This window comes from Sycon ciliatum, chromosome 2 (genome assembly GCF_964019385.1).
Source record: "Sycon ciliatum chromosome 2, ocSycCili1.1, whole genome shotgun sequence".
In the NCBI taxonomy this organism is placed as follows: domain Eukaryota; kingdom Metazoa; phylum Porifera; class Calcarea; order Leucosolenida; family Sycettidae; genus Sycon; species Sycon ciliatum.
Window position 1 is genome coordinate 42,928,978 of NC_088644.1, and position 17,735 is coordinate 42,946,712.

Below are 17,735 nucleotides of genomic sequence, written 5' to 3' on the forward strand. Positions count from 1 at the left end.
TCCCGCGCAGAAAATAAAACTCGGGCCAAAACAGGGTCTGGCGCACGGACTGTGTACTACTACTTGTACTAGTACAAGTAGTAGACGTAGATCTACGTGTACATCAGGGAGTCGTCAAATACCGGTATTTGACGACTCCCTGGTGTACATGTATGCGCGCGCGCAAGGATCCGATCCGCGAGATGAGCCGGCCTTGCATGGCCTGCACGTGTGGTGTGAAGTTAGTTCAAACCAGGGAGTGTAGTGGGATCATTCCAGTTTCCACACCCTTGCCTTATAAAATGTAGTCTGCCAGGAACTATTATTATAATAATTATTATAATTATTGTAACCTCGTCGATCTACATTGTACTAGTACAGCTGAGACTGTGAGACCGTCGAGATGAGTTGCTTAGCTCGAGCAGGGGCATGGCGGAGTATTCCCAGCATTACTAGCACTGGATCTACGTCCTGTGCATCTTTGCGATATCTGCCGATTATGCCAACGTATAGAACGAGAGAGACGGACAGCTCCAAGCCTAGGTAAGCGAGCCTAATATTACGGAGGATTAGCAAGACGAAATTCGCGTTCGCGTTCGCAAACATTTTTCAGTTCGCGAACTGGATTGCGAACTTTCGCATTTTTCGTTCGGAAAAGTAGTCGGAACACGAATCGTGGATTCGTGTCAGGGCAGTCATAAATTTACTACACTGTACTGCCTACATCGTGTCAACGTCATACATGTGCGAATTCTGTTTGCTAATCCTTCTCATAACGCGAATTCCGTCACTGAGTTCGACTTTCTTTGGAGAGCGAACGCGAACGCGAATTTCGTCTTGCTAACCCTCCGTATTATAAAATTTAGGGTTCACGGCTTGCCACTAAAAGCACCCGTCACGTGCGCCTCCATTTTGGATTATGGACGCGCGCTACAGGCCGCGACAGCGCCTATCGAAGTAAAAAAATATCGACTCGAAGTCTAGCCGGAGAGCGTACTTTTTGAATTTTTCCTTGGCTTCAGTGGCTTCACTTCACTCGGGCTTTGCATTTTTCTGACTGACCTGGACTTGATGATGGCGGCGGTGGCGGTCTTGGCGAAAGATCCAGTTCCATCTGAGACACTCTGTCGTCTTTTCTTATCTGCTGAGGTTCTGGCAAAGCGCAGCTGCATCGAACCCGACTAGATGTAGCTGCACGCATCCTTTGTTTGCCCTGCAAATCTCGATCTGTTGCTCTTCTTGCTGTTTGGCCGCTGATGCCATGGAAGAAAATATTCTTCCTGTAAAGAGGCCGAAACTGAGCTAGGGCACGTCAAGATATGTAGGGTATACAAAGAAAAAGAAATGTCGTGGTCGTTTCAGCAGCTCACGACAGCCAACACGCTCCATCGTCGGGATTGGAAGTATCCAGCACGGCTGTTCCGAGCGCTGCTGCTCTTGTTATTCTTCTTCAGAAATTCTCCACACCTTGTCGGCCAAAGTACGCGCGCGTGCACGGAAAATAGATGCGCTGAGCCGTTTCTTGTTCGATTTTGACAAATAATGGCTTGTTGTTTTGCTCTCGACCTTGGCTATCCTTCTACCGTTCAGTATTTTACGGAAACGCAACGGCTCCCCCTGTTTTTTTAGCCGAACTTTGGCCAAAGTTACTGGAAAACCCGGAACTCGTTTGAAAAAATACGAACGGTGGAAGTCTTGGAACGTCTTTCGTGCGTGTGGATTCAAAAATTCAGGCAGTTTGAGCCAACCGTAATGAATCCCGTAGAGTTGAAAGTGAGTGATATTGATGGGAAAATGCGATTTGAGCACTGATCGATTGTGTGGGACAGTATATGCACGCGCCTGTCACGTGCATGATGTAGCTGGCGACGCTAGCATGCCAATCCGTGAACCCTAAAATTGCAATGAATAAGAATTAATGATAAAGTGCGAAGTCATTCTATGTCATCATGCATCCACTAGTACAACACAATCATCATCAAGGAACGATTGGTTGTCTCTAAGAACGTTGTCTTGTAATGGTCATCAGGTCTTACTTTTCTTACTTAGTCTTTGTACATTCACTTGACACATCAATTTGTTTAATACCGTGTACCTTGCTATTCTTTGTTCAACACTCACTGATGTACTCCATTAAACTGATAATCATCACAAGAAAACTTGTGAAGTGTTTTCCCATACAAAACTGGCATAGCTAGCTGAGATGATAACGCGGGGAAAAGGAAAGTGTGAAGTACTGTTGACGCGCATAGGACATGCATGCATGCAGCGTCAGGAATTTGGCGCGGAAAATCAATCACTATGAGTATGACTATCGATGCAGAAATAATGAGGCAGAATCAGTGTACTGTGTAGCTAGTGACAGTCTGTGTATTGTACTTCTTGTCCGAGCGCCATGAAGACCTGTAAACTACCCCCCCCCCCCATGTTATCACCTCAGCTATGCCAGTTTTGTATGTGAAAACACGTACATAATAGCAGTTTGGTCTTGTATATTTTCATCATTCAACATCTACCTTCACTGATGAGCTACCGTAAAAGTCCGTAAATAAGTACGTATTTACTTTTGAATTTAGTGACCACACCCGTACTAACTTTCGGGCGGGTACTGACTTTCGGGCACGGACTAACTTTCGGACCTGACTTGTGTGTAGCGGAGAAGTCATTTTCATGTCGATGTACATGCTACGTGCTGCATGTGCGCATCGTAACGGTACTTATTTCGGGCAGTATGTTTATCGGGCTTGACTTGACTTCACCAGACAGAGCCAAAAGAATGAAGGGGGTATTTCTTTCGGGCAGGTACTTATTTACGGACTTTTACGGTACTCAATCTGCGGACAGAACTGTTTCTTCCTTTGTGGACTGATGAGCTATGTATTAACGAAACAGCTGTCTGAAGGAATATAAGTGCTTTTTTGGGAAATATCAACGGTTCGGTAGCGTGAAGATTTCGGTAAGCCAGTTTCTCAGATCCAAAAATTCATTTTGCACACTGTGTGGCATTGCATGGTTGAATTTTAGGTCGCGTTATATTTATTAAAAAAATGTTGAGTATCACCTCCACCACTACACTGCGCTCTCAGACGACTAGACCCTCCTGCACACAACGGGATAAGTCGTTTCGCCTTTTGAAACACCTTTGGCAATTTTGACATTACGGAGCATCAGCAAATCGAATTTTCGATTTGATCATTCGAATGGCAAAAAGAAAATCAGAGAGAAAATTCGAATGAAAAAGAGGTTCAGCATATGAAGCGCAGTCCAGTATTTTCGAATCGAGTTTTTTTTAGCTTGAGCAGTTGAGGACTGGGATTTTGAGATGTGCAATGGCTGCGTTTGTTGCAGAGCAAGTCGATTTGTTGGATTCGCTTCTCTTCCTTGAGTTCGCTGAAGGTCACCTGGACCAAACGGAGTTGCTGCTGTTTCTCATTGCCTTTGGGGATGACGCGAAGCGGCGGATGCTTCATCCGATTCAGGCTATTGCAGTATTGGCGATAGGATCTCTCTTGGAGACCCCTTGAAAAGGCGGATCTCGGCCGAGCTCCTCCGCTATCCCTTGCATATCAGGAGACCCGCGGACGAATAGCTGAGGGTGGGCCCTACACTGCCTCAGCAGAATGAGATCCATAGTAAGGTCGAACCTCAAATATTTGGCACACTTTGAGTTGCCCTCTCCCTGCGGGGAACTCATCATAGACGCAGATGCCGAGACAACGCCAGCAGGGCTACTGCAGTACTGGGAGCAGGAGGCATACCGGGGCTGGTAGTTGGTGACAAAGCCATGATTCCAGGATCCTTGAAATGAAACAAAAAGCACACTAGTCTTGACAAAACTTTTCACTGTTCGAGAGAGAGGAAAGCGTCAAGAATTCCGGTTGGACTGTGCCTTGTGCACTGACATGTACAACTACGACTAGTAGTAGTAGTACTTCAGTCTTTAGTAAGAACTAGTAGCTACATGCGCAAGTATGAGTACTCGTAGTCGTAGTGCGCCGTGTACTAGAGGCAGCGCGGAGCATTCGAAAAGTATTCGAAAAGTATTTTCTGTTTGCGGGCATTTTTCAGTCGAACAAAGCCCTAGTTTCGACTGATTGAGTGCTTTTCGTCGCGATTCTCGAATTTCACTCGAATATTCGATTTGCTGATGCTCCGTACTGTAATTGGAACTTGTCCCTTTCATCAGCAGTTGGGCGCCTGGTGGATCGGTTGCAGTTGTGGATAGCAAAGCCCCGGATCGACTTGCAGCAACGTTCACAAATGGGACAGTGAGACACTGGGAGCACTGGCGGCTGTTGGCTTGCTGCTGGACTGGTTTATGTCGTTCCATAATGCACTTGTGGCGGGCGATATCTTGCTGCCGAGGAAATGCACGCTGGCACACCTCGCAGACTATCTCCCGGGCAGGTTCTGAGCTGGTTGTATCGCTTGATAAGCTTGCCACCACTCATTCAGATCGTTCCTGCGCTGTGTCAAACCATGACTCGTCGGCGATGTTTATTCGTCGCAGGTCGACCCTAATTGTGTCTCGCCATCGTTTCCGCGGGCCACATGCTGGACGTGGCGGCAGCAATGTGCCAAACAACAACATCCGCGGCATCCGCTCCTCAGGCATGCGTACCACGTGCCCAAGCCATTCCAGTCTTCTCTGCATGAGGTGGTCGGGGATATCCAGTGGGTTTGCTGCATTTCATGTTTTTAGGATGGTGTCCTTGGCTATCTTCAAGTCCCACACATCCCTCTGTGCAACACTCAAGATAGAAAGAAGCGACCGGTAGTAGAAGGACGTGATCCGTTGCACATCACTTTGCAGCGGTACCCACGTCTCCGCACAATAGAGCAGTACGGACAGAACACAGGCCTCGAAAACCAGACCCTTGGTGCGCAGAGAGAGATTGTGGTCATTGAACACAGCATGACGGAGCGCTCCAAATTACCCCCACCAAAAGCACGGGAGGCAGATGAAACACGGGTCGATACATTTTTGTGAGATCGGCCAGAATCATGGATAACAGCACCCAGGTACCGGAACTCACGCACACATTCCAATGTGCCATTCTTCACAGGAAGAGGACGTCGGTCATCATCCTTGATACCATAGCCCACAGCCATAAATTTGGTCTTGTCCAGATTGACGGTCAGACCAAATGCAGACGAGACATCGATGAACATATCCAGAGCAAGAGCAGCAGCAGTACGGGTAGTGGCAAACAGTGCAGAGTCGTCAGCGAACTGGCAATCGTTGATGGTAGTCTGATTGTCATTTCGCTTTTCTCTTGAAATAAAGCGAGCCCCCAGGATTGTATGCCATCGGGACGCTAATACCATGCACAAGCTCGACCACTCTGGACCATCTCTGAAAAACAGCCCACATGAATATGTTGAATAAAACCGGTGCCATACAACAGCCCTGCCGCAAACCACTCTTCACTGCAATCGGTTGAATGGGTGTTGACCCGATGGAGAGGGTAGCCGGCATGGAGGTGTGAAACGATTTGATGATATTTACGATGTTGCTAGGGACCCCTGCCTTCGCGAGAACCAGCCACATGCATTCACGGTTTACCGAGTCATACGCCTTACGTAAATCAACAAAGACAACGTATCCCGGGCAGCGATATTCATATAATTCCTCCAGGACTTGGCAAACTGCAAACACCATGTCTGTGCAGGATCGACCCTTACGAAAGCACACACACACCACACATGCACGCGCACGCGCACACGCACACATACACTGTTGTGAACCCTCTGGTTCTCTAAAGTGTCAGGAACGAACGACCCCACACGGCACGAGGACAACTATTTATTCTCAACAATATATTTCACTTCCATCGACTAATAACAATGAACAATGAATGAACAACTGAAACAACTGAAACCACCAGGTAGTTATAGCGTGAAATGACAGCGTATACGAGAAAGGCATACACATACAACATACAACTACAGCGCACACAGCAAACCGCACATAGCGCATGTAGCGTATACTACGCTGTAAACATCAACGGTACGGCGGAGTCGGGATACAACTGCATTGAAACGAACACAATGTCACAAGCGAGAAGGCCTTTCACTCTCGAGAACTTGTGGTTTCACAACATACACACACATGCACACACGTACGCACACATTCACACGCACGCGTGCGCACACACATGCACGCACACAACAGCACAACAGGGTCACCCCCGGGAGAGAGAGAGAGAGACAGACAGAGAGAGAGAGAGAGAGAGAGAGAGAGAGAGAGAGAGAGAGAGAGAGAGAGAGAGAGAGAGAGAGAGAGAGAGAGAGAGAGAGAGAGAGAGAGAGAGAGAGAGAGAGAGAGAGAGAGAGAGAGAGAGAGAGAGAGAGAGGGAAAGAGAGAGAGCCTTAGGTCGAGGAGTATGGAAAAGATGCTCAATTGGCTATTGAACTGCATTGTTGAACTGCCTTGTTGTGTGCATCTGTGTGTCTGCATGCCTGGGTGTGTATGTGTATGTGTCTATTAATGTTTGGCGGATGTGACTGGCTGTGCAGGCCCAAGGGCCGCATAACTATGGAAGTGGCTGAGAGAGCACATTTCAAGACCCCAACGCCTCTAACTAAAGAACAGGTTACCATCTTGCAACAGAACTTGAAACGTGGGGCGCTTCACGCGAGCAGGCAAGGTATGTGCTAGCAGTGGCCATGATAGCAATCTTGTTGTTGTGTTGGGTTGTGCTCAGAACTGATGCGTGCGCTTGCGCTGCCATGCGTTACTAAACACAGGTTTCGGCATTCATGAAAACACAGCGGTTCAAGTGGTACGATGCCAATTGGAAGTTTATTTTATTTATTCCCGTAGCTATGCAAAAAGTAACGTCTGGCGCTAGCCAGGGTCCACACGGCTTTAATTCCGTGTTTGTTTGTTTGTTTGTTTGTTTGTGCCATGGGCATGCCTGGCGCTATCCCGTACTTGTCCCGTACCATACCATCAAGGACAGCATCACGATATCGGCATGCCTGGCGCTATCCCGTACCGTACCATCAAGGACAGCATCGCGATATCGGCATGCCTGGTGCTATCCCGTACCTGTCCCGTACCGTACCATCAAAGACAGATGGCCACGATATTCAAATAGGGCTTTCAAATGCAAGATCATAACGTGAAGCAACTTGGAAGAATGAGCATGTATGCGAAGTGTATCGGGGAATGAATGCAGGGCGATATTGCGGGTTCGAATCCTAGGGTATGTCTTAAGGAGAAACGAATTGTTTTAGCATCCCTATGCTTTTTTTGCCTAGGTCATCAAGGTGGTAGACGGTGTCGCATTACCCTGGAATGCGAAGAGAAAGTTGACTCTCGCTAGGCAAAAAAGCATATTGTAGGGCCCTGAGCTTCCAAGCTCTCTCGTTTGGAACTACTTTTGTTTTTGAAAACACACACCAGTGAAAGTGACTGGCATGTACGCTAGACCACTCGGCTTTCCTTGTCTGGCCCTCTCCAGTCCGATCACCTCCGTTTCCCTCCGCTTACCCCGCACCCTTCTGGGACTAGTATTCGTTAGTTGTTTGGAGTTAAGGTGTGTACATTCCAGAATCGGTTTTCTTGTTCCAATCAATCCTCGTCGGAAGCAACTGAAAAGTGTTGTTGGAATCCATTGGCCTCAGATAATCTTACACGCTGACCTAAACACTACTTCAAGTAGGTGCATCACTGACCGAGGAGTCCTGTAGGTCAACAAATAATTATATTCGGCGCGTATTTAGGGGCCATCCGGCATTATCGATAATTTTCACGAAACGAAAAAGTATGACCCTTCCCCACCCACCCACCCCCTTCAACGAAAAATATACTGACTGGACAGCTAGAATGGATTGATGTTTCAGCTATCAATCATTTTCCAAACGAAACTCTCCTCAACCCATCCACCCATAAACGAAACTTTTTTCTCTTCATGAAAAAGATCGATAATTACGGACGGCCCCTTATTTAAAATAATCTTGTATACGCATGCATCTACGCAAGAACGCACCACCAGCCAATAAGGACATGTGAGATAAGCTGTATTTGTTTTCGGTTATTTTCGGCTTGGGCATTTTTGGCCAAATTTTCAGACTTACGGTATCCGTCTCAATCGCAAAAGCCAGACGTGGCTAATCGGCCATGTCCTGCGGTTGGACGGAGACGTCCTAGCACACGTAGCAATGCAGGCCTACTTCAGCGTATGGGACCTGACGACTGGCTATAGAGGCTGACCGAGAACAGAACTGCCGACCATCCTACACAATGATCTGATGAGTATCGGGAGGTCGCTACTGGTGATAATGTAAAGACGTGCTGCTTCTTGACAGCCGTGGACAGTCAACTCACGTAAAACACGTCAAATTAATACTTAATACAAATTATTGTCTCCTCGCCGTGTGTTGAGTTTTTTTGAATTTTTGATGTAGAAGTTCACGGACGTAAGATTTTTACGTGAAACTTAACCTCTCTTCTAACTTCTGTGCGCGTACTGCTTCGGCCTTCATGAACCAGGAAAGCACAATCTTGAGCTGGAGGGTGGGCACCGAACGTCCCACAAGGGCTCCACAAGACGTACTTTCACGAGCGACAAGGAGTGTGCACAGCAAGCTAACAACACTACACCATCACCGCATGACGACTGGCCACTCAGGTCCGAACAACACGGCCAAGGACGAATTCACAATTCCAGCAATACACCGCGCAGGAATAAGTTGCTGCGGGTGTGACCTGTTTCCTTTCTCATCCAGGAATCCACTTGCTTTGCCGAACGCCACTGCATTGTCTTTCGGGGTGATAACCTCGGCAGTGGAAAGTGTATTTTTTATAGGGGGGTACTACGTCATTGGGGAGAACTTACTTACGGGGAAATACGGAAGTTTGTACTTGACAGTGAGCGTGCACTTGCACTACGTAGACATTGTATAGTAGAGAGGTTCCGGGGTACGGTTTTCCGTGCCAAAATCCGTATGAGCGCTACGGATTTTTTCGAGGCGTACTTCATACGATTTTTTGGCACGGAGAATCCGTGTGGACTGGCTTTCATACGACCCATGTTTCGTATGGAGATTTTGCGTCATCGAGTGCAGAAAGATTTTCGTGTACAGATTTGGTACGAGAAACATCAATTTTCCGCGGGAAGTTTTGATTTCGGTACAAAGTTTCAAAATAAAAAGGCATAGCGCGGGAATATGACGTGTTTGCGATTGTAACCTAGGCAATGACGGCAAACACATAAGTTCCGTACTCCGGAACATTTCACTGCTCGAAAACGACGTTATAGAAAATCGATAGTGCCTCTACGGATTTTGACACGAAAAAGCGTACTCCGGAACCTCTGTAATAAGCACGTAGTTGTGCTGTTGACATGCACCGTTGCGAAAACACCATACTCCAATTACCCGATCGGGTTGTCAGGAGCAAGCTGCTACCCGAATACCCGCTCAAATCACGGGTAGCACGGGTACCCTGCTACTCGATGGCACCCTTAAAATTTTCATTGCCATGCAGGCAGGCATGCTTTGACTGCTGACTTACTGTTTCTTGATATGATTCATAGCTGTACATGTAGGCATGCTTGGATCTATTCTTGAAACTGATTTTATTCCTCTTTCATACGTATTCATGTATATGGACTTTGCTTTTGTTCTCCTCTTCTCTGCTTTCAGGCTGGCGTTCGGTTCCCATCAAGGAATACACGAATGTGCTGAATCAGGCCTTCAACGGCAAGTGGGCAATGAAACGCTTGTCGTCAGAACCCGTACGTCTATGATCACGGATTTATTGACTTCTCTGAGTGCCAGTGCATGTACAGTACTGGCCTAAGAAATCCAACACCTCATAAATAGATAGCATTGCCGGGCGCTACGCAGCCCTAGCACTACACACACTGGTCTGTGCAACTGAACGCAGCGCTACTTTATTCATGAGGTTGGCTTTCTCTGGCCAGCGCTGTAGTTTTTTGTCCGCGTCTTCGTGCAGTCTGTTTCCACCGATTCGTTGCCCGTCCCTTCCTCTCTCCACTTTGCAGTGACTTGATTTCTTCCTTTCTCACCCGTACCTCTCCTATCCGTGCAGTTTTGGAGTGGGCACTGCCCATTGCTTGAAATGTTCGTGACTCTGAATCAAACAATAAGAAGGGGACGAAAAAAGTGTTTTCGAGTTTCACGCATCCCGCGAATATTATTATTACTATTATAGATGCCCAATGGGCGAAATATTGGCATTAGGAAATCTATTCGATGCAGCTGAGAGCCTGTTATGTACGGTGTGCAATGGAGATATTTTCCGATGTGAAAATTATTATTATTAAGTGATGATCAGAAAACAGCAGTCACTCAGAATCACATACGTTTCAATGCGGAAGGGCCAGAGATCTGGCATAATTACAGTATGGTGCCACTGTTTTCGCAAAAATTGGCAAAAGGAGTAATAATATTTCCAGTAAAACTCTCCCCCCCCCCCCCCACGGTGTGCACGGCAGACCAGGGTGGCCGTGACTTGGAGGTGCAGATAAGAGAGATAGGAGTGCACTTTCAGATGTTGCCCTCCCACTGCAATACTGTATAAGGTATATTTTTAGGTGCATTAATATTTCGGTGCCAGGGACCTGCCAGGTTTCCGGTGTAATGTAGAATTAGGTGACCAGCTTTCCCTTCATTTACCGTGCATCGTACTCTAGTGCCTTTAGGTGTAATTTAAATTTAGGTGCCTGGTTTCTCTACCGAAATCACCGAAATTAAAGTTGCACCGAAAATGAGAGAGCTTGGAAGCTCAGGGCCCTCCACTACGCCTTTTTGCCTAGCTCATCATGCATGTTATTAGAACTGATGGAAATGTTTGTTTTTCCATTGATTGGCTACATCAAACGTTCTCTTTGCATTCAAGGGTAATACGACACAGTCTACCACCTTGATGACCTAGGCAAAAAAAGCATAGGGATGTTTTTTCATTTCTCCTTTTTTTTTCAAGCCATAACCTAGGATTAGAACCGCACTATTGCCCTCCATGCATTCCCCCGAAACACTTCGCATACATACTGATTCTTCCAAGTTGCTTCCCGTTATGATCTTGCATTTGAAAGCCCTATTTGAATATTGTGGCCAGCTGTCTTTGATGGTACGGTACTGTACGGGACAGGTACTAGATAGCGCCAGGCATGCCGATGGCACAAACAAACAAACACGAAATTAAAGCTGTGTGGACCCTGGCTAGCGCCAGACGTTACTGAAGTAACGTCTTTTGCATAGCTACGGGAATAAGATGTTTTACGGTATAGCAAGGGTAAGCGTTGCACCCGTGAACCATGGCTTTGCTGGCTGGTACATGGCGGCGACGACTGGTGACTCCAAGAGTGCATAACCCTCAAGAATGTGCAACTGCCTGCACGTTCCCTACGTAGAGATGCTCTGCAGAGCTTCACTTCAAGCGGCATGTTTTGCACAGTTCACGTTGCGCGTACAAACAGTGCAAAGCGATTACATGTGTTGTCCGTGCCCTTTTGGCACGTGTGTGCCCCTTTTGGCACGTTGGTGCGGACCGCGCGCGGACTGCGCCGGTTGGAGATTATCGTACATGTTCTTGTTGTTGTGCGCATGCTTGCATGCTTATCGTGCGCATCCTGGTTGTTTTGGGTGCCTTCTTCCTGAGACTCTCCTTGGAGCAACAATGATAATCTGTCCTCTGAGTGTGGCGTATGTGTGATGAATGAATAAGAGAGTAATCGGAAGGGCTATCGTGCGAGGCAATAAAACCCCCCGACGACAATTGGCGCCCAGCTAGTGGCATCGTTCCCCACGACCCTGTCTTCTCGTTTTGTTTTCTTCTCTCCCATCCTCAGGAGAGGATGCATTTTTTTTCATGTGGAAGTATGTTGTCCGTGCCCTTTTGGCACGTGTGTGCCCCTTTTGGCACGTTGGTGCGGACCGCGCGCGGACTGCGCCGGTTGGAGATTATCGTACATGTTCTTGTTGTTGTGCGCATGCTTGCATGCTTATCGTGCGCATCCTGGTTGTTTTGGGTGCCTTCTTCCTGAGACTCTCCTTGGAGCAACAATGATAATCTGTCCTCTGAGTGTGGCGTATGTGTGATGAATGAATAAGAGAGTAATCGGAAGGGCTATCGTGCGAGGGAATAAAACCCCCCGACGACAATTGGCACCCAGCTAGTGGCATCGTTCCCCACGACCCTGAGATCGTTTTCGTTTTCGCCGTGGCTTCAAATCTTGCCTTCTCCACGCGTCCTCGCCATGGCTCCGCTTTGCTCCATCTGCTCAACCCTGTCCTCGGAGCTCCTACTCAGGTGAGCCTGCTTTGTCTGCCCTGCGTAATGTTTTGTACCTTGTACGTAGTTCTCCTGGTACTAGTCTTCGATTTGGGATTTTCAAATAATTGTTTCGCTTCGTGGCATTGAAGTCCCGTGTTGTTCTCTTGTGTACAAGTACCTCGTTCGAGCCTCGCTCCTGTTAGTAGTAGGGAGTTCACATGATTTTTTCATGTTGGCAGCTGGCCATTTCTAAGCGGATTTTTGAAACGTATGGGGTAAAACCAAGTAGCAGCCGAAATTTGGAGTGGATACCTTGAAAAACAACAGAGTTATGGTGATTTGAAGTCGCGGCAAATTCATCATGAAAGTGCATACATCGCATGGCACCAAAGGCATCTTCGGACCAGCCCTAGCTACACATAGCAACCGATGAACTTCTCCAGATTGTCTTGAAACTCCACCCAAGGAGTAAACACAGTCTGTAGGATACCAAATGAAAATTAATTTTCAAATTCAGTTACAGACTTTCAAATTCTGTCCATAGCAACCACCATGGCAACCGCTCTGACCGCATACATCGGATATGGATATTAGGAAAACCAGGAATATATCATTGCAGGAAAGGTAATTCTGAACACCAAGCATATTGTTAATGAAGAAGCAGTGGATTAGAGAAGATGAAACAACAAAACGTGAGTGGCATTGAAGAGTTTTATGTTTTACAGCAGTGTTAGATATTTGCGACACCGTGTCTGGTGACGGCGGCCAAGATATAGACGACCATGTACTTAGTAACTCCTGGAAATGCAATAAGTCAGGTTTTTATGGTGCAACACTTGGTACGCGCTTTGGAGCTGGCTCCAAATCCCCAGAGTCCTGGTCAGGATCAGTAGTGCCGGGTGCCAGTACAGACCTTGCCGGCCCAGTTGCGGCGGCGGGATGTGGTGGCCGAATTTGTGATACCAGATGCGAGAACTATGGCAGGTAGCAGGGACTTCAGGTTGTCCACCAGCTTCTCCACGGGGTGCTGCCGCCCATCCTTCGAGAGGGAGAATGTGGCAGCTGGTGCATCATGGTGCACAAAGTTTTACGGAACAGAAGCTGTGCCCTCAGCGCACTTCGTTTTTCAGCAACAGTGCGGAGGGCTGCCACACCAGCTGGAAGCTCAAATACCTGCTCAGACGGCAAATGCTACTGCTCTTTGTTTGCTTTCAGGAGGTAAGTACGTCTGTCTTCAGTCTGTTCACTTTGCCAGACACTGCCTTCGAATTTAAAGTTGAACATTCTCTCCCAGATATTCCTTCCAGCCATGTTGTGAAAGCCTTGAACGTCAGTTTCTCCGTTTCTTTTAATCGGAAAAGCTCCAACACAAGACCATTGGACAAGTTCTCAGCACTACGCTTCAGCGACGTAAATGCATCGTTGTTTTCCACTGAATTTAGCAGCGACGTCCGAGTCAAACCCAGCACTTTACACACCCAGCACTTTACACATATCTCCAACGACGTCCTTGCTGCTGTCACCTGTCTCCTTTTCTGTGTGACTTGCCATCGTTCAGGTAATTTTGCAGACTTTTGCTACTTCCTGAAGTTGCAGGACGACTCGATCTTACTAAATTCGAGGGTGCTCTACACGAATATGAGCGTTTCCTCGGCGAGCAACCAAAAGAAAATACTGAAAAACACGATCGAAAAGTTCCTCCAGAACTTTGGACGTCTGAAAACGGTTCAATGAAGGCAAGCGACACACCAAACAAAAGCTACTGTCTTCACGAACCAGGAAATGGCCGTCTTCTTGATCAAAAATTTGAGCTTGCAGCAAAACATTCAAAAAAACGCGACGCTGCCCACCTGGCCACGTCATGCGTACATCCGCGTGTAGAGACCCAATGTATGTGCCCGGTCACGTGATTGAACTCCCTATTAGTAGCGATGTCAGAGTGCCGTGCCACGTGACCTCCACGCTTGTCGCTGGATTCCCTAGCAACCAGCTGAAATGATGGCACAAAAGGCCAGTACGGCAGAATGCCAGTCGCGGCCAGAGCGTGCAGTACTTGGCACGCGGGATATTCAAATGTGACCTGAAGACGTCAGTGACAAGCTTGGTCGTGACTATTGCCACGAAAATAGAAGATGAACTTTCGTATCCGCGTTTGTGCGGGCGCGCTGCGCCTACGGAGCTGGGAGTATGGCCGCCGACAAGTTAGCGTATGTTCAGTCGCCTTTTTCATCTCTTGCGCTGCCTGATACAGGTTTGATTTTAGTTCCATCGTGTTCCCCGTCGTCCAATTTAGTTTCCTGCCAAGTTTCACCGGCGTATCACGCCGCGCACCAGACTTGTAGTATTTTTCGCGACAGGTACTCCATTGCTGGATACACCGCCATCATGAGTGTTCGTCCAGCAAAGGGACAGGCGGTGAAGATGTTTTGTCGAGTCTTGGACTCAAGGAGGAGCAGCTATTGCAGGATAAGCCCCTGCCTAGCATGATCGGAAACGTTTCAAATGCATTGGTGTTAGAACTGATGAAGTTCAAAGCGGACCACCACCAGGATCATAATCTACTTGTCGAACTCTTCTTGTCTTGGAGAATGGCCAAATCACAACTCATACTTCGGCTACTCTTCAACAGTCTTCTTGAATTTCTCCAACAGTTTGCAGCAACAACAAAAAAAAACAGTACAGCTACGGTATGTACATTTTGTACAGTGCGCAAGATTATTCATGAGCCGCGATCCCTGTTGTCAAGACCGATTTTGTGCCGTGGTGAGATCTGGTTTGTGTACAGTGCGGCATGGTGCTTTTCGACAATGGCGGCGCTTACCCCGCGCACTCTAAACTGGAATAAGTCCACTATATTTGCTCCGATTTGCTTCAAACTTTGCCAGTATACTCTACTTGTCTTCAGGAATCGGATGGTATTACAATATTTGCCCGATTCTCAAAACAGAAATTTACCCTGACATCGCTACTGTTAGTACATGATTGTGGCCCACGTTGTGTGCGGTGTTTTGAACCAGTGTACATTGTCGCCCTCCGGCCTCTGGCTGTTCGAGTGGTCGTGTGCACTGTGTTTTCACACCTTCTGACTTGAAAGTTCTGTTGTCGGTGCTGTCGTGCATGCTCATCGTGTTGCTTGGTACGTCATCATGGTAGTCAGCATGGGTAGCTTTGCTCGTGTTTGCTTACTCGCCCTGTGTTGTGCACTGGTGCACGTCGTTTCGGTGTCGTCGGACTGCTCCGATCCTGTGTCGTTCGATTTGTTTCAGTTTGGTAGATGTCCCCATCGATTTACTCGATGTGGTGGCACTCCGTCGTTTCCAGTTTCAAGTACAAGTGCTTTCTTTTTCGTTTTACTAGTATTCATGTTTTGTGTCGAGCGTTTTAGTGCTCCGCCTGGTTGTCCCGCTCATCTGGAATGGCTGACGCCCAGTGGTGTAACATGCTTCTGAGATTCTCGTTGACGGTCCGGGTGGCAATATTTCTGTGAGTGTGTTGTTTGGTATTTGTGTTTTGGCACGTGGGTCTCTTCATTTCACCTAGGGGGGCGTCCGATCATGGTGAGCCACGGTCTGCCTGGTGGGCTGGTGGGATCCAGCGCTTATTTGTATCGGTTCGCCTTGCGGGTGTTCGGTTTCCGTGTTTTGCTGGCTGGCCTTTGTGCGTCCCAGTAGGGTTCAGGACGGTGTTTTTGTTGTGTTTCGTGAGCGGATGTGTTTCACGCGTGATATTCAGGTTCAATCCCTGTGGGTTTTTTCAGGTTAGAGACCTGTGGTTTTTTCAGGTTAGAGGCCTGTGGTTATTCAGGGTAGCGCCCTGTGGTTTTTCTATGTTAATTTTTGTTTGCGTATTGGTGACCGATTTGTTTGTGTGCTATCTGGTGTCCTCATGGATAGACTGCCCCTGTATCCGTAGGCGTGTTCAATGTTGCTGTTCTGCCATTCCTTCTTGTGGTTTTTCTTGTCTGAATTTTGGCTCCTAGTATTGCTGAGATGTTTGCGTCAGTCCGTGTTTCTTCCTTTCTGTGTGTGTCTCTGTGAGTTTTCGTAGCCCCATCGGCTGCGCGATGGTTTTCCGGACAACTCCTGTGCTGTCAGATGACTGGTCACCCGGTTCAGCTGCCGCGGTCTTCGCAGTAGCGTCGGTTTGCCTTGGCTTCGCACCAGGGCGAGGTGGTTGTTTTCCGGGGGCCCCACGCCTGAAAGAGGGCGGTTCCCTCTATGGGTGGGCCCGGTCTGTTTTCTTTTCACACATTTGTGCCTTGGCTTTTTCCCCGTTGTCCAGAGTTACGTCTCTTACTGTTTTGGCCCTGCATGTTTTGTTTCTATTCTCCTCTGTATTGTGTTCACATTTGATTTCTTTTTCTCCTGTCTTTCTTCTAATTTTGTTTTGATTGCTTCCATCCACAGGAGTGGATGTCTTTTTTTTGATGGGGGATAGTGTTGTACATGTAGCTGCGCTTGTGTCTCTTCGTTGTACATGCGGTTGCACGTGTAGCTCTTTGTCGTACATGTGGCTGCTTTTGTGTCTCTTTGTTGTACATGCTGCTGAGTCGTGGTACATGCTGCTGCGCTGTTTTTGACTCCTGGGTACATGCGGCTGCACCGTCTTCTGTCCCCGTTGGTACACACTTGCTTGTCTTGTCCCCGTTGTACGCCTTCACTATAATATATTCTGTTGTCTCGTCTTGTCTCCGTGTCAGTCGTCAGTCGTTCGTTGTCAGTGTTGGTTCTTCTTTATGAGTTCCCCAGTCGCCTACTGAAATGAAGTAGAAGAAAAAGTACTCTAACAATTTGCACTAGTCCTGTGTTGTGTGGCGTGGCGAGGAGCCTAGAGGTAGTTCGTTCACGGTTCTCAAACCCGTGACGACACATGTGGCAGCAAGTAAGTTGTGCCCAAGCCAGGTTTTCTATAGCTCTCTGGCTAGATCATGTACGCACTGTACCAGGCAAGCAGCAGCAGCAGCAGGGTGCACTGGGTTCTGACATGATGTTCTAGTTCCACTCTCACTAACACAGATCCAACGACTGCAGTTACACGCTCTTGGTGATTATCTGCTCTTGTTGGCGCGAATTGGAAAAGAAACGAAGATGATCATTGTGTGTACAGTAGATATATACGTATTGAATGTAGACCTGTGTGCAGGATATTGCTGGGGGGTTTATTTGTAGAAATGATTTGAGTAGGCGAATGAAATTCATGCTCGGAGAACACTACATTATGGAATGCTCTTCTCAGAGAACACTACATTATGGAATGCTCTTCTCGGAGAACACTACATTATGGAATGCTCTGCTCGGAGAACACTACATTATGGAATGCTCTTCTCGGAGAACACTACATTATGGAATGCTCTTCTCCGAGAACACTACATTATGGAATGCTCTTCTCGGAGAACACTACATTATGGAATGCTCTGCTCGGAGAACACTACATTATGGAATGCTCTTCTCGGAGAACACTACATTATGGAATGCTCTTCTCGGAGAACACTACATTATGGAATGCT

The 17,735-nt window shown here is 47.5% G+C and overlaps 1 protein-coding gene across 3 annotated transcripts in view; it reads left to right on the forward strand.

Annotated features, from left to right (window-relative positions):
• Positions 1–239: 239 nt before the first annotated feature.
• LOC135810186 (mitochondrial genome maintenance protein mgm101 homolog) overlaps positions 240–17,735 on the forward strand; it is a 91,380-nt gene continuing 73,884 nt past the window's right edge. Inside the window, exons 1-3 of one of the 3 annotated variants that reach the window (XM_065323659.1) lie at positions 240–522; positions 6,499–6,629; positions 9,634–9,725. In XM_065323659.1, coding sequence (XP_065179731.1) covers positions 383–522; positions 6,499–6,629; positions 9,634–9,725 — 363 coding nt within the window. In that variant the 5' untranslated portion in view covers positions 240–382. The remainder of the gene's footprint in view (positions 523–6,498; positions 6,630–9,633; positions 9,726–17,735) is intronic. The other 2 variants (XM_065323656.1, XM_065323658.1) reach the window with 2 other exon arrangements.